This window comes from Coregonus clupeaformis, chromosome 28, assembly GCF_020615455.1.
Source record: "Coregonus clupeaformis isolate EN_2021a chromosome 28, ASM2061545v1, whole genome shotgun sequence".
NCBI lineage: Eukaryota > Metazoa > Chordata > Actinopteri > Salmoniformes > Salmonidae > Coregonus > Coregonus clupeaformis.
Genome location: NC_059219.1, coordinates 6,749,843 through 6,775,037, shown reverse-complemented (window position 1 = coordinate 6,775,037; position 25,195 = coordinate 6,749,843). Strand labels below are relative to the sequence as shown.

Below are 25,195 nucleotides of genomic sequence, written 5' to 3'. Positions count from 1 at the left end.
GTTCCAATATGGGAGTCTGGGCCCATATATGGATTTCCTGCCGCGTTCCAATATGAATGTTAACTACAATGTAGCGTTATCAAATTGATCAATTTAAGTTTCCTCGTCCGGTTCTTGAAGAAGGCGCGCGATTGTCTGAGCGTGCGCTCTTTGCCGAGACTACGAATCTGTGCTCGCGCACTATACCTGTCCTGTCCGTGCAGTCACGCGAGTTTCTAATGTGACGCTGAAGTCAAACCAGAGAGGAAGAAGAAGAGAGATGCCCAACTCGGCGGAAAATCTGTCTCCCTCCACCAGGTGGCGATTTTTCCTTGTTTCGCCTACCAAGCAAGGAGTTTTTGTATGGAGGTCAATGAGTGTCGAATTTGGTCAACTAAAAAAGTGAATGGCTCATGAGGTTGAGCCAGGCCCACCCACTGAGGTTTATTTGATCGAATATAAGTTTCGTAATGCTTAAGTTGTTACGAGTGTACTAATATAAGTAGGACACTTGACATCCCGGCAACTATGAAAAAAACAACAACTTTATATCAGAGTCTCGAGATGGCTATGCATATTCATATCATGAGGCTAGTAGCATAGTATCTCTCCATTGAATACCGGTGGTTGACGTCAACGACCTTCATCGAATAATACTTTTTTTTTTATACAATAATGAAAATATATCGGATTGGAATGTGTCGTGTGTGGATCTGTGAAGCAAGGCGCCTATTAAAATGGTTATCTCTGGAGTGGCGCTAGAAGTGAGTGCAAAGGATGTAACTGAAGTAGATGCAGTGGTTGAAACCGACTGACCCCTATGGTGGACGGAGTGAGGAAGCCCACTCCATCTGTTCTATTGTTCTTTGAAGAAGAGTCTCTCCCTTTATATGTATATTTGGGTTATGTGAGATATCCTGTAAGAGCCTTCGTGCCCAAACCCTTGCAGCGTGATAAATGTAAACTATTTGGACATGTCAAGTGTATGCAGACAGGAGGAATAACGAATTCCATTTGAGGCGAAATGCTGCAATTGTGGTGGCGAGCATGCACCCGAATTCATGAAGTGCCCTTTTAGGGTGAAGGAGACCGAGGTGGCAAGAATAAGGGCTGTCCAACATGTCTCCTATCTGGAGGCGGTGAGAACAGTGGACGAAAGGAGTGACGTTGAAGAAACTATAATAGTTGGATTAGAGGCGTCATTAAATGTTCCTTGCCAACAGGATCCTCGCATGTTGCATGTTAAAAATGTGGACTTTGTATCATTTATTGCATTGGTTATAAACTGCACAGCTCAAACAAAGAAGAAATCTGAGAAAATAGGCATCGTTGTGAGTGCGGCTGAACGTTTTTTTGGGACTCAGGATTTTACAGCAGAGGAATTACAAGGAATCCTGTAAATGAATGTTCCGTCCACACAGGCCCCTGAGCCTATGTAAGGATGTGATTTCGATTATCACTGAAGGAGTGAGCTGGGGCTTTTTGGGCTTTCTTTTAAATTTGTATTTTGTATGACGTCTGATTTAAAAAAAAAAAAAAAAAAAATTACAATGGATATTTTTCTATAGTTTTCCACCCTACAGTAGGTGGCGTCATGCAACTCTAATGCGGACCGCCATAATAACATTGACGAAGAAGAAGGACAGGCGGGAGCTAGACTGCCCGCCGTGCCGCTTTGTGGACAACGACTCCCATTGTAAGGGCGGAGAGACGTGTATCTTGTCAGTATATCCATAATCTTTGGTCAAACACAGAAACCGAGAAACCGGTTCCTCTCTCCTTCTGAAGCAAGGACATCTGTCCTTGAGGTGGATAGATAAAAGTAGTGAGTGACATTAGTAGCATATTCAGGATTGGATGCTGTCATTGATGGTTAAAACACATCTCATCAGACAGTGTCTGTTCACTGCAGAGAGAGAAAGAGAGAGAGAGAGAGAGAGAGAGAGAGGAGGGGTGGTATGTGTGTCATCTCATGAGCTAGATCCTCCCACCGGCGACTGCATATTTATACAGTGAGAGCGGCGGCCGTCGGCCGTACAGAGGAGCGATTGGGAGATATAGAGATACATCGTACCGAGGTAAGTAGCCTACAGAGCTGCCACTACAGAGCTGAGGGATGGTGTTGCTGCTTTCTCCTGGAGGGATGCGGAGAGCTAGAGGATGGCCGGGAGTGTCTGACCTAAATTATAGGTAGTAGCCTACAAGGATGATGAAATTGTCGCTATTCGCATGTGCGCCCGCGTACTATGGCATCACTCAAGATCACGGATGGGGAAGAGACTTAGTAGCATACCCTATAGTAGCCTAACATAGAATGCTGTAAATATTGTGTACCGGGCCAAAAACGCAGTGCCTTTTAGACTAGACAAGTCCCGTGATAGGCGGTAATTGTGCAATCCACAAGCCTATTTGAAGAGAATGTAAACATTGATTACAGTAACAATCATAATTTGGTAGGCCTAATTGCTAAATTCTTATTGTGGTATAGGCATAGTTAGCCAAATGGAGGGTTGAATTAAGCCCTGTTTATACCTGGTGCAAACATGCACACTTTGTCCTCATTCTGATTGTGCCCACATTTGTAGACAGGTATAAACGATTAATAGCCACATTGTGATCTGATTGTGATCAGATCTTCCTGTCCACCTTCGGAGGTAGTCAGGCACGCAAGTGTAAACAGATCTGGATGGCCAAACCATTTAAATCATCATTATACCTGCCTCTAAACCAATTGTCAGGTAGCAGCACCATTGACTTATGTCATCAGTAAATGTCTTTAAAATAAATAAATATTATTTTGAAAGACTACCTGTCTGGCCAGATTATCTGTCAAATAACAGCTAATCTGGCTACAATGCGGACACAATGGATGGATAAGAGACACATTTTAATACAATCTGTAGACGCAACAAACCTTAATCAGATAGTGATTGGATCATACTTGATCAGATCCCCAAACTCACATGTTAGTGCATGGTGTAAACAAGGCTCTACAGTACAAGAACATAAAACACAATTACAGCTAAAACAGATACAATTCCTATTAGGCCTATTTATTTCAAACATTCCAGCTCAGAATGCCAGCCGTATGCAGTTGGCTTTATATCAGCACTTTTACATGCAGGGAATCCTAGAGCTGGCCATCTCCACGGTAACGGAATTATGCTTTGACTCAGATTTTTCACTTTAAAATGTATGCCAAACAAAAACCATTGATTTCAAAGTTTAACAAACCATACAACTCTATGCAAAGTGACTACTTTGAACAATGTACACAGCAAATTTAACAAAAAACACATTTACTGGAAGAACTGTGCAGATGCAGAGAGAGAGAGAGAATATCCAAGGGTAATGACAGTCTATTGAATATCACACCTTTCATATTCTGACACAGTACAAAGTTTGTGGCACCTGTACAAAGTTTGCACTTGTTATTTTTAATATATACCGTTTTTCTTCCTATTTAACATTTTATTCTTTATTCCTGTTTATACCGAAAAGATGCAGACTTTGTACAGGTGCAGATACTGAGTGATTTTGGCCCTGAGAGTAACAAAATTGTTTATCTGATGTAACAAGCGTCCCCTGGCTTGTTGCGTTGGTAGGGAATTGACCCCAACCCTGGCACTGGCACCTAACCCATTCAACCCTGGCACTGCCACCTAACCCATTCAACCCTGGCACTGCCACCTAACCCATTCAACCCTGGCACTGAACCTAACCCATTCAACCCTGGCACTGAACCTAACCCATTCAACCCCGGCACTGCCACCTAACCCATTCAACCCTGGCACTGCCACCTAACCCATTCAACCCTGGCACTGAACCTAACCCATTCAACCCTGGCACTGAACCTAACCCATTCAACCTTGGCACTGCCACATTTTTTATATATAGTGCTTTTAACCAAAACATTTTTCACAAAGTGCTTTACAGTAACCCGGCCTAAACCCTCCGAGAGTAAACAGTAGCACATTTGGCAAGGAAAAATTCCCTGGAAGGAAGAAACCTTGAGGGGAACCAGACTTAAAGCAGGGTTGAGATGCTCCTCTGGCGGCCAGGTAGAAGTTCTAGAAGTTTCTACAAGTTCTCATAGTTTTGAGTACATATTCTATCCCCCCTTCTCCATGCGAGTAAGCTGGCTGAATGTGGGTGAGTGTTAAATTGGTCAGTGGTGTGGAAATGCCAGATTTAGCCTGCCAAATAGGGGGCACGGCTGCCCGCTCCCTCCATCGCTCTCTCTGGGACTCCCGCCCAAACAGAGCACGGCCAGTGTATGGAATCCTGCCACTTTTACTGAAAAGGGTAACACCCCAGCACTGGGTGAAAAACAGCATGCTGCACTGTCTCACCCAGGGCTGGGCAGGGGAATGGGAGGTGGAAAGGGGGCGATGCGGGGGAGTGCGTGTTTGTCAGAGGGGAGGTGGGTGCATGTGGGAGTGGAGGTGGGTGCATGTCAGAGGGGAGGTGGGAAGGGAGACGGTGTGGATGACCTGTGGCAGGTGGTGGGAAGCAGGGAGGAGGTGTGTGCATGAGGCAGGGTTAGAGGGGAGGTGTTTGGGTGGGTGTGTACGGGGGTGGGGGTAGAAAGGCGCGCCCCTCTTGTCTAGTCTGTCAGCATGCCAGGTCTACATTCCCACCGCGCCGGCCAGTGAAAAGGGCGGCAAATATATAAACAGGCCTGGCAGGATTAGAGCCTGCTGGGAGTGATCGGGGGGATTTACACCCCGCCGGGCACACAATGGCACCGCCACATAACATACAAACACACACAATGGCACCGTGGCACAAGAGACCTGAGCCTCCATAGATTTGATGCGTACTGTCTTTTGTTTGGGAAGCGGAGGTTCGTCTAGCCACGGCCTGTGTGTACGATGCAGGGGGCGCGGCGGGGTGGGTGGGGTGTTGTGGTCCTGATTGGGTGTGTGTGTGTACAGTGGGGAAAAAAAGTATTTAGTCAGCCACCAATTGTGCAAGTTCTCCCACTTAAAAAGATGAGAGACCTGTAATTTTCATCATAGGTACACGTCAACTATGACAGACAAAATGAGAAAAGAAAATTCAGAAAATCACATTGTAGGATTTTTAATGAATTTATTTGCAAATTATGGTGGAAAATAAGTATTTGGTCAATAACAAAAGTTTCTGAAGACTTTGTTAAATACCCTTTGTTGGCAATGACACAGGTAAAACGTTTTCTGTAAGTCTTCACAAGGTTTTCACACACTGTTGCTGGTATTTTGGCCCATTCCTCCATGCAGATCTCCTCTAGAGCAGTGATGTTTTGGGGCTGTCGCTGGGCAACACAGACTTTCAACTCCCTCCAAAGATTTTCTATGGGGTTGAGATCTGGAGACTGGCTAGGCCACTCCAGGACCTTGAAATGCTTCTTACGAAGCCACTCCTTCGTTGCCCGGGCGGTGTGTTTGGGATCATTGTCATGCTGAAAGACCCAGCCACGTTTCATCTTCAATGCCCTTGCTGATGGAAGGAGGTTTTCACTCAAAATCTCACGATACATGGCCCCATTCATTCTTTCCTTTACACGGATCAGTCGTCCTGGTCCCTTTGCAGAAAAACAGCCCCAAAGCATGATGTTTCCACCCCAATGCTTCACAGTAGGTATGGTGTTCTTTGGATGCAACTCAGCATTCTTTGTCCTCCAAACACAACGAGTTGAGTTTTTACCAAAAAGTTCTATTTTGGTTTCATCTGATCATATGACATTCTCCCAATCCTCTTCTGGATCATCCAAATGCACTCTAGCAAACTTCAGACGGGCCTGGACATGTACTGGCTTAAGCAGGGGGACACGTCTGGCACTGCAGGATTTGAGTCCCTGGCGGCGTAGTGTGTTACTGATGGTAGGTTTTGTTACTTTGGTCCCAGCTCTCACTAGGTCCCCCTGTGTGGTTCTGGGATTTTTGCTCACCGTTCTTGTGATCATTTTGACCCCACGGGGTGAGATCTTGCGTGGAGCCCCAGATCGAGGGAGATTATCAGTGGTCTTGTATGTCTTCCATATCAGTGGCGGCTCCTGAACAAATTCTCAGGGAGGGCAATTTTTCTGATGATTTAGGTGACCTACACACATTTTTAAAAAGATATGTCCAGCAACAACATGAAGACAGGGGCAGCATATAAGTCAATACCAGAAGCATTTATTGACTGATCTCAAAAGTGTTGGCTTACAAAAGCAAAATAAGTTATCACAGTAAAAATAATCAAGGGTGTTCTTTCACATTCCTCAACACTGCATAAACAATATGCATTTCCATAAACAAATGAAATATCAGCTGAAAATACAGCATCTTGGTATTTGTTCAGATTGCAGGATCAACAAGAGCTTTTACCACATTTTTTGATATTGTTTAATCTTACCTTATGGCCTGCACTTGCTTGTGAAGCTGTCGAGGGCACGTTTGATAGAGACAGCATCGATGTCCTTCTTCTGTAGCTTCTGGTACAGAATGTCGACGTGGGGCATGATTTTGTGAAAAGCCGCAGGAAAAAAATTAAATCTTCATCATGTAGTATCCTCACGTAGCCAGCTGCCTCTCTCAAGGTGTGCTGGTCAAATGAACCCAATGAACCCGTCCGGATGGCTTCAAAACATTATATGAGGTCGTCTCGATTCTCGTAGACAGTGTTCACGACTCTGCTGTTGCTAACCTCATCGTTGTGGCGGCGGACAGCTAGCCTGTATCCCTCATCCAGTTGAGTGGCAATATTCACTCTCCCAAAAGCAGACAATCTCAAACAGCTATATGTGGGTCTTTGACAGCTCATTTTTCTTAATCTTTTCTGAAAGATGGTGCATGTCGGTTACACCAGTCGCTGTCCAAGCGGTGCTGTCTGCTGTGCCGCCTTCAGGGTGGAAGAGTAAGCAGGGGTAGCAAAAAACTGCATTAGCTACATCGCAGCCTGCTAGCCAGGTTTTCCGTTCATACCAATTTTTGGAAAATCCTCGGGTGTAGGACTTCCCCCCTTTAGTAGACACCTGTTGAATTATTAAATTTGGTCTGGGAGGTCCTAATTGTTTCGTTGCCAATTTATCTTCATTTGTTCGCCGACAAAAAGGAACTTCTTTCAAAGACACAATCGAGTTGGACTGAAGCCTAGCCATTTTGATAGTAGTAGTGAATTGATTGAGGCTGCTACCTGGTCTTTTCTTAGTTACGTTCATTCATGGTTACGTTATGTATGACGAAAGCGCGTAAGTGCATGCCCACAGACACCCATAGAGAATGTATTGAAAGCTTTGAAATGTGAAACAAATAGATTTTACATGACAGGCTATGAGAGACTTCTGGGCGATTTTCAACCTGACTGAAATCGCCCAAAAAACGGGCGGGGCCATTTGAAGCACGACTTTAGCCTGATTTGACATTTAGTGGCTGGCAGATCAGACGTGAACACTGATAACTGCTGTTGCCGTGATATAATTTTTTATAAATTTATAAAAAAAAAATATAATTTTTTTTTTTTTTTTTATAATTGATTAGAAAAAAAATCCCTTCCTTTTCCCGTTTGGCAGTGCGTCGCCCATATCGCCCTATTGAACAAGCCGTCCCTGTTCCATATCCTAATAATTGCTACCACAGTTGATTTCTTCAAACCAAGCTGCTTACCTATTGCAGATTCAGTCTTCCCAGCCTGGTGCAGGTCTACAATTTTGTTTCTGGTGTCCTTTGACAGCTCTTTGGTCTTGGCCATAGTGGAGTTTGGAGTGTGACTGTTTGAGGTTGTGGACAGGTGTCTTTTATACTGATAACAAGTTCAAACAGGTGCCATTAATACAGGTAACGAGTGGAGGACAGAGGAGCCTCTTAAAGAAGAAGTTACAGGTCTGTGAGAGACAGAAATCTTGCTTGTTTGTAGGTGACCAAATACTTATTTTCCACCATAATTTGCAAATAAATTCATTAAAAATCCTACAATGTGATTTTCTGAATTTTGTTTCCTCAACTTGTCTGTCATAGTTGACGTGTACCTATGATGAAAATTACAGGCCTCTCTCATCTTTTTAAGTGGGAGAACTTGCACAATTGGTGGCTGACTAAATACTTTTTTCCCCCACTGTATATGAGGGGGGTCATGACTGTGTGTGTGTGTGTACAGAGAGAGAGACACAGAGAGAAACAGGGAGAGAGAGAGCGAGACAGAGAAAGAAACAGAGAGAGAGACCGAGAGAGACAGAGATGGACACAATAGCAGGATGAATAGTTGTTTTATTCCCTGTGTGTGTGCTGGAGTCAGCTGAGTGCCGATAGAGACAGACCGAGGGATGGGATCTCCGCTCACATAAAACAACAACCGTCGATGGCCGATCCAGTCCGGTTTGAACCTGTCACACCAGACTGAGAAGCAGACTGAGAAGTGACAACTACAGTAATTTAACAGACCACAACCCTCTCTCTCAGCTAAAAGGCTCTAACTCTTAACGGACGACAGCTCTACTGTTGGCCAAGCAAACACTCTCTGTATGATTTGGCAGTCCCACACTCTACTGTACCCCACTCACTTAACCGGTGAGAGAATGAAAGACTGTCTGCAACCATCTTCACTTTGTTTACGAGTATTCTCTCTCTCTCTCTCTCTCTCTCTCTCTCTCTCTCTCTCTCTCTCTCTCTCTCTCTCTCTCAGTGTGCTGGCCCTGGCTACAGCCATGCCTCTTCTGGAAGAGACCACTGTGCCCCGAGAGCATCCCCCCACGCTGCCTGTGGTCATCATAGGTATGTTTAGCTCTGACCTCTAACTCTGCCCCGAGAGGCTAGCACCCCTTCGCCACCCCACCTCGCCCGCTGTCATCATTCACAGGTAACCTCTGACATCGTAAACATTTGATTCTCTCCTCTGTGTCTGTTTAGGTAACGGGCCATCAGGTATCTGCCTGTCCTACCTGCTGAGTGGCTACAAGCCCTACCTGGACCCTTCAGCTGTTCACCCAAACCCTGTTCTGTACAGGAAGCTACAGGAGACCAGACACCTGCCCATCACCGAACAGGTAAACATCAAAACATTGCATTAAACACACGTACAGCACGCACACACAGATCACAGTTGACGAACACATAAACATTGAAACATGATAAAGTCTGTTCTCTCTGTGCAGGATCTGGAGTATCTGAGTGAGGGTCTGGAGGGGCGGTCAGGAAACCCTGTAGCGGTGCTGTTTGACACCCTGCTGCACCCCAATGCTGACTTTGGCTACGAGTTTCCCCCTGTGCTACAGTGGAGACGAGACAAGCAGCAGCACGTCCCTCACCTGGTGCTGGGCAGGGCTACGCCTGGAGGAGCCTGGCACGTGAGTTATCCCTAAACCGCTTATACCCTCCTTTCCCATTCATTTACCCCTACACCTCACCCTCACCCATGGTGCTGGGCAGAGCTATGCCTGGGAAACCTGGCAAGACTTCACCCCTAAACATCAACCCCAAAATCTCCTCATCCATTTGTTCTAATGCTAAACCTAAACTCCATTCTTTAAATCCTCACCTCCAATCCTCTCTCTTTTAATCTCTCTCTTCTAGGTGATGGAGGGCTCCATGCTGACCATCAGTCTGGGCATCTGGATGGAACTGCCAGGGATCAACTACCGAGACCTGACTAACAATGGGAAACGCAGGTACTGACAGAGAGGGAGGGAGATATGAGAGGCTGCAATGAAGTGAAATAGATTGAAAACAATGCGACAGCTTAAATGTCCTTAATACTGTAACAGAGTTTACTAAAGGATATTTTGTTTGACAACGAGTGCTCTTCCTCTCTCTTCTCTCTCTCCAGGGGAGTGACCAACGACCGAGCCACTCCAGAGGAGATCTCGTCTTACTACCGTAACTACGTCAAGCTGATGGGCCTGAAGAAGAACTTTGTTGACAACACCTACGTGACATCTGTGCAGAAACTTCTCCGTGGTCACGAGGGGGAGGGTCTAGAGAATGGTCATGGAGGGGAAGGGGGTTTGGGGGAGGGGGGAAAGGGGGTGTACGAGGGGAGGGAGGGTGAGGGTGTAGACGAAGGGGGAGGTGCGGGCCTGTGGGAGGTGAGGGGGTACCAGCAGGTGCAGGGCGACACCCATGTTCCTTTCTGCCTGTTTTCGGAGAATGTAGTTCTGGCCACGGGCGCGTCTGATTCGCCAGCTCGGCTGGGTGTGGAGGGGGAGGAGCTTCCCTTTGTGTTCCACAGCATCTCTGCCCTGGGATTGGCTGTGAGCCGGAAGAAGCTTGGGCCGAACTCTGACCCTGTGCTGATCGTGGGGGCGGGGTTAAGCGCGGCGGATGCGGTTTTGTGCGCTTGTAACAACAACATTTCGGTGCTGCATGCCTTCCGCAAACACGTAGACGACCCAGGCCTCATCTTTAAACAGCTACCCAAGACTCTCTACCCGGAATACCACAAGGTCTACCACATGATGCACTCCCAGACACACGCAACACCAAACATGGCTGCCACCTCCACCAACAATGGCCTTCCCAGCATGGCCACCTCAGTCTGCTCCAAGATGTGCTCCAAGCCCCAACCTCCCACAAGTAACATGACCGCCGGTGGTGGTCCTGTTCTGTTCCCTGACTACACCAGCTTCCCAGAGCACTGCGTGGTGTCCTTCCAGCCAGACATGAAGTGTGTCCTGCAGGGGAGCAACTCCCTCAAGGCCTTTAAGATCTCCATGGCCCTGGTGCTGATCGGCACCCACCCCAACCTGTTCTTCCTCAAGGGCCAGGGCCAGTACCTGGGACTGGACCCCACCAAGCCCATCTCCTGCAAGCAGAACCCCATGGACGTGCACCCCTACACCTTCGAGTGCACCAAGGACCCAGGACTGTTTGCCATGGGCCCGCTGGTGGGAGACAACTTTGTTCGCTTCCTAAAGGGCGGTGCTCTAGGCATTGCCTCCTGCCTGCTCAAGAGACTGAAGAAGAAAGGCAAGCTGATCACAGACGGGGGAGGAGGAGGAGGGGAGTTTATCTAGGTGAAGTGTGGATGGAGAGGAAGGAAGGAGGGGGTGAAGGAGTTGGAAGGGAAAGGGGGGAGAGGAGGAATGAGGAGGAGAGGGGGAGAGAGGAATTAAGGAGGAGTGACATGACATGGTACAGTGCTTATGGCAGGTAAAATAACCCTGTTATGATGCTTGAAAATGTTCTACCTATGATTGTTTGCATTTTCACACTTTATAACCAGGTTTTGTTTGTCGTCATAAGACATGTACAAGATTGTCAAAATATGGCACTTTTACGAGTGTTTTGTTGGCTTTTTAACAACCGTTTCAACTAAGCTACTATTACCAACAGAGTGCTGAGTTAAAAGGGCAAAGCCAAACAGTACGCTTTTTTATCTTTTCATTGTGTATGCAGTGGACATACCTATTTGAACTCTGATGCTTTCTTACCACTTCTGAGAGAACTCAAAACAATGGAAGTGGAGGCAGGCTAGAGTTCCAGTACATGACTAGGTTCAGCCCACCACCCGTTACTACTCCACTGTTTTGGTTTCTACTGGGAAGCTGTCAGACAGGGTTTGGTGTCCTCTATCCAGAAGTCCAATCTGCAGTGTGACAAGGTTTTTTAAAAAGTCATGTGACATTTTGTAACTTCTCCTGGACCATAATTTCTTACGATTTTGTTATTTGCTCACCTTGTCTTTCATGCAAGAACATTTTCTGATTTCTCATCATCGGTCTACTTCAAACAATTGTTCTACTATCTCTCTGATGGCCTTCACCATGCAATGAACTGTGAACCACTACAACTCCCCTTTAAAGCTTCAAGGAAATGGAACCTTGTAGAGATAGGCCCATAGCTGCTATAGTGTTTCTGACGTCATCTCAATCCTGAGTTTCTCATCAGTGCCAAGCTACATACCCCAAGCAGTATCTGGCAGACCAGGATGTAATGGGAACGTTGAAGTAATGGATGAATAACAGATGAATCAAAAACCCATCACCATTCTAATCAGACGAATTAGAACTAACTCACAATGGTTGGAGCGCTCCTCTTATTGCTTTTCCTATGCAAACCCTTCCACTCACACACCTGAATGTATTCTGGATCAGATAACTCATTGCTAATTTACTGTACATGTGAGCCTGATTTCAACGAACCGGGCATAAGTGTTCTCTATTGATGTTAGACCATAACAAAAAGCCAAATACTTATTTAGACGCACAGATGAGCGCGACTCTTGGCTGCAGTAAGAAAGCCATCGCCATCTGCGCCCATTCAACATAGTCTAGATTTACATTTTTATTACTCCTAACAAAATAACTTTTTGGGTTCTCATACGCTTACCATGATGTTTTGATTCTTGCTTGAACAGTCGCTAAGATTATTTTTGGTTGTGATCTTTGCAAAATAACTATTTTGAATGCAGCAGTTGTTAGCTAGAACGCTAACGCTCATTGACATAGACTGTAGCAAAAGCTAGCCAAAGAGCCATTATACTGGTTGAAGTGTTTTTTTGCAGTTGATTTGCGATGAGACAAACATATTAAGCAGGACATTCATACGAGCCGTATAATCCCAAAGTAGTGTGAAATGCACTCATAAGTAACATGGAGAGGCTTTTTTTGCTGGCGTTCTATAAGAACTTCCCCGTGTTCTGCCACCAACTTGCGCGCATCGCCCTCGTGCGACAATGTCTGCAAACACAGTAAAGGGTCTATAAAATTATTCTACAGTCGACGACTCCTGATAAGTGCACATTGGATAAGCGCAAACTGTAGGTGCATTCATTGCCGTCCACCAGTCTGAATACAAAACTGCTAGTCCCTTGCATTTATCAGGAGTTGACTATCGCCTATTGAAGTCATAATGACTATGTTAAACGCACATTTCATGGTTGCCATTATGGAGTAAATATTATGCCTGTTGCTCTGAATCCAGGTCCGTATAGTATTCTTTGTGACATTTCTCATACGATGTCACTTTCACACAGCCATCATATGCCTCATGTGTCTCTGTCGTGGCAAATACCTGAAAACGTATGGACAGTTCCTGGGGAATATGCTGTATTCCAAACCAACCCCTAGCAACCAGCCCCTAGGCACTCCATCCAGATCTGAAAAGATGAATCATTGGATAGGTGTAATCAAGGTGGTGGTAGTCACTCAACATTGCCCTCAGATAGGCCATCAGCCTATGGCTAATTAGGCCTACATGTCCTACACAGCAGGTGCCTTGGTGAGAAGGGTTAGCTAGGGGTTGATTCATAAGAAAAGGAAACAGCAGGTTCCCCAACCCCTGGGGTCTAACCAGTGGTTTTCTACTACTGTCTTACATGTATTCCATGGTCTTCTCCTGTTCACAACAGACAGACAAGCTGCTTTGTGCATGGTAGAGTTGGACTCCTCTCTTGTACAACTCAAATTAGTTTTTCATATGTTTTGTATACTGTATTTTTTATTATGGACAAATAAAAATCTAAAAAATATATATTGAAACGTAAAACCTATTTATTTGTTTACATTGCTCGCCATCAGTGACTAAATCAAGGTATATAATTAGTGTACAGTACATAGAAAGTTAGACATTTATGCCCACATCTATCACTGACAAAAACTGTTTAAACATTTGTCATTGAAAGGCCCCTCTGGTCATTTTGAGTACAATGATGAAGAGTTAACTAAAATATCCATTCATTAACATTATTAGTGGAGCGGAGATAGCAGTTCTATCAAACTAAGAATTCTAGAAGCGCAAAACATTCCATGGGGTGTTGACATCCCTTCCTGTGTCTTAAGATTCCATTCGTCTGCAGGGCTTCACATGTTGCATCCAGGTGCTCTCATCTTTTCTTGGTGGGTTTGGGGTTGTATCTACACACACACACACACACACACACACACACACACACACACACGGGTTAAGTCGGGGCAGTGGCCAGCCAGACATCCACCTAGACACTCAGGCTTTTAACATTCCTGCTAGATCAATCCTGGATGCATTTTGGACAAATATAAAAAATAGCCCAAATTAAGCCAGCGCTGTAAACTTCTGGCCGTGTTTGAAGAGCTCAAACCAAACATCCTCCCAATAAACTAAGTCTGGGAGACGGGTTCGGGCCGGACCCAAAAACATAAAACCGCAGCTTGTTTTCTTAGTACCCGGGGCTGTCCTCTGGCCATGCATGACTGAGTGGGCATCATGACTCAATGATCAAACAGCACAGGCTCGCTCCAGGCGTGCACACACAAACACACCCCTTTTACGCTTACCAAGGGGAAATGTAGCAGCCTTAACATGCGCATACATCACCAGCATAACCCAGACAACCAGCTGTGACACAGGAACCACTGGGCACTGATTGGTCAGTGACAAGCCAAAACTAAGATCCACCCACTCACATCAGGAATGTTTATCTCTCGGTTCTGTGCGTCTTGGTCTAAACGTTCCTTTTCAGATGACTATTTGACAGGCGAATCCAAAAATGGTGTTGATGTGTATTGTATGTATGCAGGGGACCAGCTAATTTAACCTTGAGGGATAATACAGCTCTAATGTATGTGAATCAGAATCAAAACCTGAGATCAGCCATGTTGGTTGGATTACAGCTACAACCAAGGCTATGTTGCTGTGCGGTCAATGTTGTTTTGTGTTTTTAAATTGGGGTTAGGGGAATGAATAGATGAATGAATGAGTGTGGAGTAATGAAGAGCTCAGCAGAGAGCCTTTAGTCCCATTCATCCTGTGTGCAGGCAGCTGTGTGTGCGTCAGCCTGTATGGCTCTGTTGTCTTGTGTCTGGTAGTGACGTCCTTGAACACGGAGCAATGCCCCCTGGGAATGTGATGTTTGTGTAAGCTGGGTGCTCCAACCCTTCTGCTCCGCTGCAGACTGCAGATGGAGCGGCTGACTTTTTCTACCTTGGGGGCTGGAGGGGGCAACATAATCAACATCACTCCACATTCATTCCCATAATTCCCTTAACCCCATTCACAGCCTGACTCCAAACCTCATGTACTGTAGGCTGTGGTGCCCTCCACCTGAAATAATGTGACCCCCATTGATTTGGGTTGTTTTGATGTTTGCATCCCAACAAGCCTTGACTCGTACCTGAAGAGGTCATCTCCCAAAGTCTCCTCTTTCTTGCTCTGACGCTCATCCTGAAACACACAGACAGGGCTTTGACTCACAGACCCACAAACCTCCATCTCCTCTCTACCCAGCCTCAACCCCTCCATCTCCTCTGTACCCAGCCTCAACCCCTCCATCTCTCTACCCAGCCTCAACCCCTCCATCTCCTCTCTACCCAGCCTCAACCCCTCCATCTCCTCTGTACCCAGCCTCAACCCCTCCATCTCTCTACCCAGCCTCAACCCCTCCATCTCCTCTCTACCCAGCCTCAACCCCTCCATCTCCTCTGTACCCAGCCTCAGCCCCTCCATCTCCTCTCTACCCAGCCTCAGCCCCTCCATCTCCTCTGTACCCAGCCTCAGCCCCTCCATCTCCTCTCTACCCAGCCTCAGCCCCTCCATCTCCTCTCTACCCCTCCATCTCCTCTCTACCCAGCCTCAGCCCCTCCATCTCCTCTCTACCCCTCCATCTCCTCTCTACCCAGCCTCAGCCCCTCCATCTCCTCTCTACCCAGCCTCAGCCCCTCCATCTCCTCTCTACCCAGCCTCAACCCCTCCATCTCCTCTCTACCCAGCCTCAGCCCCTCCATCTCCTCTCTACCCCTCCATCTCCTCTCTACCCAGCCTCAGCCCCTCCATCTCCTCTCTACCCCTCCATCTCCTCTCTACCCAGCCTCAGCCCCTCCATCTCCTCTCTACCCAGCCTCAGCCCCTCCATCTCCTCTCTACCCAGCCTCAGCCCCTCCATCTCCTCTCTAACCAGCCCCTCCATCTCCTCTCTAACCAGCCCCTCCATCTCCTCTCTAACCAGCCCCTCCATCTCCTCTCTACCCAGCCTCAGCCCCTTCACCCCCTGTTACTACACCATTTCATGGTAAATACCATGTTCTTATCTTCTAGGAGTGTTTGTGTGTCTCAGGGGTTGCTAAACAGACAGTAAGTATTGTAGTAAAAAGCAGCTGAAGTAGGACTGTGTACCTCTGCTGCGTCTCTCAGCCACTCCTCCAGCTCAGAGTTCTTGCCCCGGTTGTGGGCCAACAGGTCTGACCCTCCGATGATGTTGGGCAAACCCTGGGCACCGGGCACTGGGACCTGAAACACACATCCACATGAATTACTACACACACATAGACACACACACAGAAACAGAGACACTAAGCTAACATAGTCCCATGACCCTGTGTTGTGGTGAGGTGGATTCTGGGGTCTACCTTGCGGAAGCGTTTGAAGTCCTTCATGTTGACGTTGCTGTGCGTCTCCGTGGGGCGTGGTTTAGGTCTGGCCAGTGTTGCCACGGTGAGGGATTTGAACTCCACCACTAGAAGTCTACTGGGGAGATTCTCACCCCCTGAACCCTACATCACAACACACAGACCAGTTACTGACAGACCTAACTCTTCTCCACTGGCCCCTACTCCAGACCAGTTACTGACAGACCTAACTCTTCTCCACTGGCCCCTACTCCAGACCAGTTACTGACAGACCTAACTCTTCTCCACTGGCCCCTACTCCAGACCAGTTACTGACAGACCTAACTCTTCTCCACTGGCCCCTACTCCAGACCAGTTACTGACAGACCTAACTCTTCTCCACTGGCCCCTACCCCAGACCAGTTACTGACAGACCTAACTCTTCTCCACTGGCCCCTACTCCAGACCAGTTACTGACAGAACTAACTCTTCTCCACTGGCCCCTACTCCAGACCAGTTACTGACAGACCTAACTCTTCTCCACTGGCCCCTACTCCAGACCAGTTACTGACAGAACTAACTCTTCTCCACTGGCCCCTACTCCAGACCAGTTACTGACAGACCTAACTCTTCTCCACTGGCCCCTACTCCAGACCAGTTACTGACAGAACTAACTCTTCTCCACTGGCCCCTACTCCAGACAGATACAGACAGGACTTACTGAGGCGTTCTGTTTGGCAGGTTTGGAGGGTTTGGTATCAGTCTCCGGCTTTTCCAGATGACCAGGAGCCACACCACTAACTGGTTTTGCCTTGGGGGGACAGAAGATGAAGGATAGTTAATAATAATAGTCACATAATAGAAACCAGGGCTGGGGAAGCCAGTCAATTCAGAAAGTAAACTGAAATTCCAATTCAGCGATTTAAAAAATGGCATATATTTTCAATGAAACTGAGAAGTAGAAGCTATCCATTCTTACATTTTAATTTAAAATCACTTCCTGAATTGAGTGGCTTCAATTGGAATTGACCCCCGCCCTGATAGAAACACATCAATTTATTCTGTACGTTATGATAACACACACACACACAGTGACAGCTCCTTTCACCTCAATGAAAGACACCTCTTCCTCTTTGACCTCAGCTACAGGCTCCGCTCGCTGTCTTGTATTGGCTGACGAGCCCTCTTCTGAATCCAAGCTTGACCTATGATAGGCTGTGATTGGTTCCACTGGATCAACCCGCTGTTTCTTATTGGCAGAGGTAAGTTCCACTGTCTTTAGGAGCTGTTTTCTATTGATTGAGCTCTTGTCTGTCAGTTGAGACCTCTGGCCTTGATTGGTTGAACTCTGTTCCGTCAGCTTCGACCGCTGGCCTTGACTGGCTGACATGGGCTCATCTGATTCATCCATGTCCTCAGACATGATGGACTCCAGTTCGTCCATCTCTATCTCTGAAGCCCCACCCCCTTTCGTCTCCTCCTCCATCTCTTTCCTCTTCCTGGATTGGAGCCCCTGCTGGGCAGGGTGGGAGACCCCCCCTGACAGAGCCTCAGTCTGACCTGCTCCTGAGCTCTGTTGGCCCTGGGACCTGCCTGTGGGGGTGTGTGTGGTAGCCCGTGTGTGTGTCATGGCAGAAGGAGTGTGTGTGGTGGTGTTTGAGGGAGCACGTGTGTGTGTGGTGTTGGAGGTCTCCGTGTGCTGTGGTACTGTCCTCTTCCTCTTCTCCCCCTCCTCCTCTTCCCTCCTGGAGAGCTTGGCCTCTGATTGGACAGTAGAGGACTCCTCTCCTTCCCGAGGTCTGAGAGCGAGAGAGAGAGAAAACATTGGTGTCTGTATATAATATCACCATTAACTCAAGATTGATAAGCCTCTGTGTGGAATTGTATGGATATCTCCAGAGAACTGCACTTGCCTTTTCTTGCCGACAGGCTGGAAGAAACTTGTGAGGGCAGACTGTTTCTGGGGGGAACCTTTCTGCGAGACCTGTTGTTTCTGGGAGGAGCGCTTTTGTTGGGATATCGTCTGCACTCCCCCGATGGTCCGAGGGGCAGTGGCTAGGAATCTGGTGATAGCATCACCTTTCCCTCCACCTAATATCATGATAATACAATGTCATTTAGCAGACACATGTATTCAGTTTATATGGCCCATGCCAGAACTTTACTACTGTAACTGACACCCACCCACTCTGCCTAAGTCATTAGAAACCATTCTACCTGGGTGTTGTAGCTCTCCTTTTTTTCTGTCTGAGCCGCCACCACCAGCGCTGTCTGAGGCGCTGAATGATGACATCATAGTCTCTGCCACTGTGCAGGTCCCGGCCAGCTCTCTGCCTGAGGAGCGTTTGGGTCGGTCAAGACGAGAGGTTGTCCGGCTCTGGTCCCTCTCAGGGGTCTCTCCAACTGCACTCACCCCAGCCACATCCACCCTACCCGGGGATAAGACAGCACAGATCAGCCTGACACACTCAAGTAGAACTGGTTGTTTGGAGCTCAGGTTGTGTGTGCGTGTGTCTTACCCACTGATGCCCTGTGAGGGCTCGGTGTTTACAGCATAGGCTGTGATGTTCTGAGACGCCGCTGGCAGCACCGTCTCATCCACTGGTGCATTCTGGGATAGTGTGGCACCGGGGATGGTGGGTTTCATTCTCATGGATTCTGACCAGGGGAAAAAACACATGAACAACAATACAATAGTGTTGACTCCACTCCATAAGTCCATATCATTATAAAATCAGGAACTCAAATTAAACAGACTATGATTCACCGTATGAGAGCCCCACCCACCCTGAGAGCCCCACCCACCTGAGTCAGCCATCTGATTGGAGGGATTACAGTACTTGTCACAGCTGACATAGATGGCAGCCAATCCGATCTCAGACTCTGTGATGAATCGAAGACCTTTCCTGGAGAGCGTGAGAGATAGTAAATATAGACTGTGCTGACCCAATAAGTTAGTCTAGTTTCAGAGCTGCAGAGAAGAAGCGTAACCCCCTAACAGCAGTCCTTCAACAGTGAATTTACATAGGAAAAGCCTCAAGTCTCAAAAGCTTCAGGAATGTCTCAATTGTTTGTGTCATTCAACCCCCCACAATTCTCTCCCTTTTTAGGTATCGAACACACTCAAACTGCACTCTGTCTTTATGATACTGCAGTGTGTGTACCTCTGTAGAATCCTCCCCACAGAGTCTGCCCACTTCTTAGTGGAGGGGGGCACTAGTGCTTGGGAGTTTCCCGTTGCCATGCTGATCACACAGCTCAATGGCGACTCCAGGAGTGACACAGGGACAGACCCCTCCTCCAGGAGCTGGCTCCTCCCACCTCCGCAATTCACTGCCAAACTCAGACGCTTTTGCTGGAGAGAAGGAACGAACAAGTGAGTGTGTATGAGTGTGTGATAGAGAGATAGAGAAAGAGGCAGAGAGAGAGAGAGAGTTATTGATATTATTGTCGTGATTATTATTCGAAATAGTAGTAGTACGGGTAGTAGGGGTAATGATAGTAGTTTAATGATGGTGGTGATAGTAGTAGTAGTTGTAATGATGATGGTAGTAGTACTGATGTAATGGTGATGATGACAGTTATAGTTTTAGTAGGTAGAGACAGAGGTAGAAATGCTACTAGTGGTAATGGTAGAAGTAGGGATAGTTGTAGTATTAGTGTTAATAGTGGTGGTAGCATTCATTTTAGTAGTAATAATAGTAGCGTGTTCATTTTTCATGTTTAGCCTTTTATTGTCCATATTATTAATTCAATTTTTCTATTTCTACTATTGACTGTTACCATTTTATTGCTGTTATTTCTATTATTTACTACCATTTTATATTATTATTATTCATTATTTTATTATAATGTACACCGAGTATACCAAACACCTTCCTAATATTGAGTTGCACCCCCTTTTGCCCTCAGTACAGCTTCAATTCGTCGGGGCATGGACTCTACAAGGTGTCGACAGCGTTCCACGGGGATGCTGGCCCATGTTGACTCCAATGCTTCCCACAGTTGTGTCAAGTTGGCTGGACCATTCTTGATACACACAGGAAACTGTTGAGCGTGGAAAACCCAGCAACGTTGCAGTTCTTGACACACTCAAACCGGTGCGCCTGGCACCTACTACAATACCCCGTTCAAAGGCACTTAAATATTTTGTCTTGCCCAAGCACCCTCTGAATGGCACACATACACAATCCATGTCTCAATTAACTCAAGGCTTAGAAATCCTTCTTTATCCTGTCTCCTCCCCTTATTGATGTCACTTGTAAATTCCACTTCAATCGTAGATGAAGGGATCATAGCTTTCACCAGGATTTACCTGGTCAGTCTATGTCATGGAAAGAGCACATTTTGTACACTTAATGTATATTGTATACATTGTTGCTTTGGCAATATTGACGCAATGTTTTTCATGCCAATAAAGCAGCTTGAGATTGAGAAAGAGAGAGAGATTGAGAATGAGGCAGAGAATGAGAGAGCGATTGACAGAGAGAGATAGAGAAAGGCACAGTGAGAAAGAGAGAGAGACAGAGAGATAGATAGAGACAGAAAGAGAGAGAGACAAAGAGAGAGCGACAGAGACAGAGACGGAGACAGAGAGACGGAGAGAGTGAGAAAGAGAGAGAGAGAGAGAGAAAATAAAAACATCACAGATTTTAACAACTATTTCCCCGAATACAACTAAGTGACTACACATAACCAACCACCTAACAAATGTCCTATCATCATTACCTGGTCTCCTAGCTGATGAGAAGAGCTCTCTATCCAAGTCAAATGTTGATCAGGAGGCAATAATCAGGCCATAAAGACTAATGGAAGCCCTTAATTGATTTATTCAGACTCTCACATTAAGCAGCCATGTGAGGCGAGGGCTGTTCTGTAACGTGGGATTGTATAACGGCTATTCATAGAGAAAGTTTGGAGAGTGAGAGAGAGAGACAGGCCAGTACCTGTTTGGCATTGAGGAAGAGGAAGGTCTTGTCAGTGAAAAGTTCTTTACGTTCTGGCCTCTCTGTCAGGTCCACCTCATCCTTATTCAGACTGGGCTCATCTATCTCTGGGAAGAAACTATTAACACCCACAAACAGTCATTCAATAAGGTTAAAGGGATAGTGAGAGATTTGGGCAATTATCTTTATCTACTTGCCTAGAGTCAGATTAACTCATGGATACCATTTAGAAGTCTCTGCGACCAGTATGAAGGAAGTTAAAAGTAGTTTTGCGAGCCATTGTTAACTAGTCTACCTCGCAGTATCCATTTAATCCATTGGCATATACAAAGAATTTGGAAAGCATTCAGACCCCTTGACTTTTTCCCCATTTTGTTATGTTACAGCCTTATTCTAAAATGGATTAAATATATTTTTTCCCTCATCACTCTACACACATTACCCCACAATGACAAAGCGAAAACTGGTTTTTAGACATTTTTACACATTTATAAAAAGAAATACCTTATTTACATAAGTATTCAGAATCATTGCTATGAGACTCGAAATTGAGCTCAGGTGCATCCTGTTTCCATTGATCATCCTTGAGATGTTTCTACAACTTGATTGGAGTCCATCTGTGGTCAATACAATTGATTGGACATGATTTCGAAAGGCACACACCTGTCTATAAAGGTCCCACAGTTGACTGTGCATGTCAGAGCAAAAACCAAGGCATGAGGTCGAAGGAAGTTGTCCGTAGAGCTCCGAGACAGGATTGTGTCGAGGCACAGATCTGGGAAGGGTACCAAACAATGTCTGCAGCATTGAAGGTCCCCAAGAACACAGTGGCATCCATCATTCTTAAATAGATGAAGTTTGGAACCACCAAGACTCTTCCTAGAGCTGGCCGCCCGGCCAAACTGAGCAATCGGGGGAGAAGGGCCTTGGTCAGGGAGGTGACAAAGAACCTGATGGTCACTCTGACAGAGCTCCAGAGTTCCTCAGTGGAGATGGGAGAACCTTCCAGAAGGACAACCATCTCTGCAGCACTCCACCAATAAGGCCTTTATGGTAGAGTGGCTAGACTGAAGCCACTCCTCAGTAAAAGGCACATGACAGCCCGCTTGGAGTTTGCCAAAAGGCACCTAAAGGACTCTTAGACCATGAGAAACAAGATTCTCTGGTCTGATGAAACCAAGAATGAACTCTATGGCCTGAATGCCAAGTGTCACGTCTGGAGGAAACCTGGCACCTTCCCTACGGTGAAGAATGGTGGCGGCAGCATCATGCTGTGGGGATGTTTTTCAGCGGCAGGGACTGGGGACTAGTCAGGATTGAGGGTAGGATGAATGGAGCAAAGTACAGCGAGATCCTTGATGAAAACCTGCTCCAGAGCACTCAGGACCTGACTGGGGCGAAGGTTCACCTTCCAACAGGACAACGACCCTAAACACACAGCCAAGACAATGCAGGAGTGGCTTCGGGACAAGTCTCTGAATGTCCTTGAGTGGTCCAGCCAGAGCCCGGACTTGAACCCAATCTAACCTGACAGAGCTTGAGAGGATCTGCAGAGAAAAATGGGAGAAACTCCCCAAATACAGGTGTGCCAAGCTTGTAGCGTCATACCCAAGAAGACTCGAGGCTGTAATTGCTGCCAAAGGTGCTTCAACAAAGTACTTAGTAAAGGGTCTGAATACTTATGTAAATGTGCTATTTATTTATTTGATACATTTGCAAAAAAATCTAAAAACCTGATTTTGTTTTGTCATTATGGGGTATTGTGTGTAGATATTTTTTTGTTGTTGTTTTAAATCCATTTTAGAATAAGGCTGTAACGTAACAAAATGTGGAAAAAGTCGAGGGGTCTGAATACTTTCCCAATGCACTGTAGGTCTATAAAATGAGGCCTGGATGAAGTGGCAGCTGTTATTGTGCGGTTTGTGGAGGTGAGCATCAGCCGTGTGTGTGTCGGGTGTCTCTTAGTACCTCTCAGCTTTTGGAGGTGGTTGTTTCTGTTGCAGGGCTTTGGTGAGCTCAGTGAAAAACTCCTGCTTGACTATGGGCCGACAGCACAGCAACGCACAGATAGTCTGCATGGGGAGAGAGCACATCCTGTATGTACAGATGAATTAAAACACACACACACACACACTTTGTGGTCATGTGCTGACCTTGATGGTGACTTTAACAGTGGGCATGACCAGGTGAGTGCAGTCCTGTGTCCAGGTGTTGGCCAGTCGGCCACCCAGAGGCTGCAGGGCCTGAGACAGAGAGACCTTCCCTTCATTATCCACACAGGACGAACACACCACCACCGTTACCTGCTGCACACTGGAGAGAGGGACATAGATTTCAAATTATTGTGTGCATCACAATTCTTATGAATACTTATCATTGTGTAAATTTGGGTGCACACCTGAACTTGCTGTGGAAGACCCCAAATGTCACTCTGTCCCCTGCCGTTAGGCTGCGAGGGGTGTCACCTGACAGACGCTCGTCGTTAACAAACGTCCCATACTTAGAGCAGTCCTTCAGGGTCAGGGTCTGGCACATGACACAACACAACCACAGTCTGTTGGTTACATAGACCTCTACTTTATGAAAAACTCTCTTAACCAAACAATACAAGACGTGGATTTTGATAGTGTCTCCTTATATAACACATGCACAGCATTAGGACAAAAAAAAACCCAGCTCTGTCTATAAGATGAGATTCATGCAGGCAAGTAAAGACAGTGAACAGTGCAAGAGCACCTTCTACTGCAAGAGAGATATGACAGCATTTGATGGACTAGAGACAGAATGTAGGGCTGCTCACATTCAGCCTTTATATTTTTCAGTTAAGTATTTAGAGTTGTAGGGTAGTGCTCTGGTTAAGTGGGTGTGTAGGGTTTGTGTGTGAGTAAAAATACAGTTACTCCTAATACAGAATATCCCTCTCTCTCTCTCGCTCACCTGGTCTGTAGCGGTAAGGTGAGCATGAGCCCGGCTGATGGACTGGTCATTGGGCAGGATGACCTCACAGTTCTTACGCCCCACCACATACTCCTTACCTGGCAGGAGGTAGTGGGTGATAGCTGGGACAGGACATGTCATGAGATGGAATAGTGAGAAAGGTCATGTTCTTATTCAAAACAACTGGAGGATGAATTAAGGGCTTAATCATCATATTGTATGTCCTAGATAGAAGATGACCAGTGTAAGACTGCACGTTAGCTAGTTAGGTGTAACTTTGATAAAGTGTGTCATAGGAATAATACTAACTAGCTAATTAGATAGCTAGCTACCCAAACCATTTTTAATAGCTACTGTAACAGGTTTGATTCTCATCTTCTAAGCGCGTATTCTGATACTCCAAAATACACAGAGAAACATAGCTAGCGAACAACTAGAACGAGCTGTCAAATGTAGCTAGCTAGCTCATGTTGTTAGCTGATGGGTTGGTCATCCGCTATGGCTAAAATAGCTAGCTAGCTAGAGCTGGGCAAAACAAAAGTTACCTCCGGATTCTAAAGGTTTCAGTGTCCACATTTTATATGCCACTACGAGCTATGGAACGAACCCCCCTAACATGTGTTGCTCTTCTCTGTCAATAACTAGCTAGCTAGCTATGTATACATTTACAAATAGTAAAACATCTAATGCGCCACGCGAGTCCGACTTGCGTATAAAGTCAGCGCGAAAGTCCACATTAACTTCCTTTCAAAATAAGAGTCCCAACCGTTGGCATGGACATGATGCCGCTACTCATCCACTGAATCCAAATAAAATTAAATAAAATAAAATAAAATTTGTCACATACAGTCGTGGTCAAACGTTTTGAGAATGACACAAATATTAATTTTCACAAAGTCTGCTGCCTCAGTTTTTATGATGGCAATTTGCATATACTCCAGAATGTTATGAAGAGTGATCAGATGAATTGCAATTAATTGCAAAGTCCCTCTTTGCCATGAAAATTAACTTAATCCCAAAAATACATTTCCACTGCATTTCAGCCCTGCCACAAAAGGACCAGCTGACATCATGT

At 46.2% G+C, this 25,195-nt stretch overlaps 2 protein-coding genes across 2 annotated transcripts; one reads left to right on the top strand and one right to left on the bottom strand.

Moving 5' to 3' along the window:
- The first annotated feature begins 1,761 nt into the window (after positions 1-1,761).
- On the top strand, positions 1,762-10,965 carry LOC121542343 (oxidative stress-induced growth inhibitor 2-like). The gene is made up of 6 exons (XM_041851743.2): positions 1,762-2,057; positions 8,626-8,714; positions 8,850-8,986; positions 9,095-9,286; positions 9,513-9,607; positions 9,766-10,965. Exons 2-6 carry the CDS (start codon positions 8,648-8,650, stop codon positions 10,949-10,951), a joined length of 1,677 nt encoding a protein of 558 aa, XP_041707677.1. The 5' UTR covers positions 1,762-2,057; positions 8,626-8,647; the 3' UTR covers positions 10,952-10,965.
- A 2,442-nt stretch (positions 10,966-13,407) lies between these two features.
- On the bottom strand, positions 13,408-24,838 carry LOC121542689 (nibrin). The gene is made up of 17 exons (XM_041852178.2): positions 24,666-24,838; positions 24,121-24,242; positions 23,582-23,709; positions 23,337-23,496; positions 23,152-23,255; positions 21,184-21,301; positions 19,402-19,592; positions 19,043-19,143; positions 18,757-18,895; positions 18,455-18,666; positions 18,151-18,328; positions 17,346-18,036; positions 16,959-17,048; positions 16,259-16,402; positions 16,026-16,139; positions 15,028-15,077; positions 13,408-13,792 (listed from the first exon to the last, which is right to left on the bottom strand). The coding sequence occupies exons 1-17, from the start codon at positions 24,694-24,696 to the stop codon at positions 13,762-13,764; spliced, it is 2,604 nt and encodes an 867-aa protein (XP_041708112.1). The 5' UTR covers positions 24,697-24,838; the 3' UTR covers positions 13,408-13,761.
- Positions 24,839-25,195: the final 357 nt, after the last annotated feature.

Excerpts from the sequence above, each read along its gene's own strand:
- LOC121542343 (XM_041851743.2), top strand. The coding sequence starts at position 8,648 with ATGCCTCTTCTGGAAGAGACCACTGTGCCCCGAGAGCATCCCCCCACG. Across the intron at positions 8,715-8,849 it reads GCTGCCTGTGGTCATCATAG|GTAACGGGCCATCAGGTATC; the intron begins GTATGTTTAGCT and ends GTGTCTGTTTAG. Across the intron at positions 8,987-9,094 it reads ACCTGCCCATCACCGAACAG|GATCTGGAGTATCTGAGTGA; the intron begins GTAAACATCAAA and ends CTCTCTGTGCAG.
- LOC121542689 (XM_041852178.2), bottom strand. The coding sequence starts at position 24,696 with ATGTGGACACTGAAACCTTTAGAATCCGGAG. Across the intron at positions 19,593-21,183 it reads TCTTCCTCAATGCCAAACAG|CAAAAGCGTCTGAGTTTGGC; the intron begins GTACTGGCCTGT and ends CCTTCTCTCCAG. Across the intron at positions 18,667-18,756 it reads CCCTCACAGGGCATCAGTGG|GGTGGATGTGGCTGGGGTGA; the intron begins GTAAGACACACG and ends ATCCCCGGGTAG.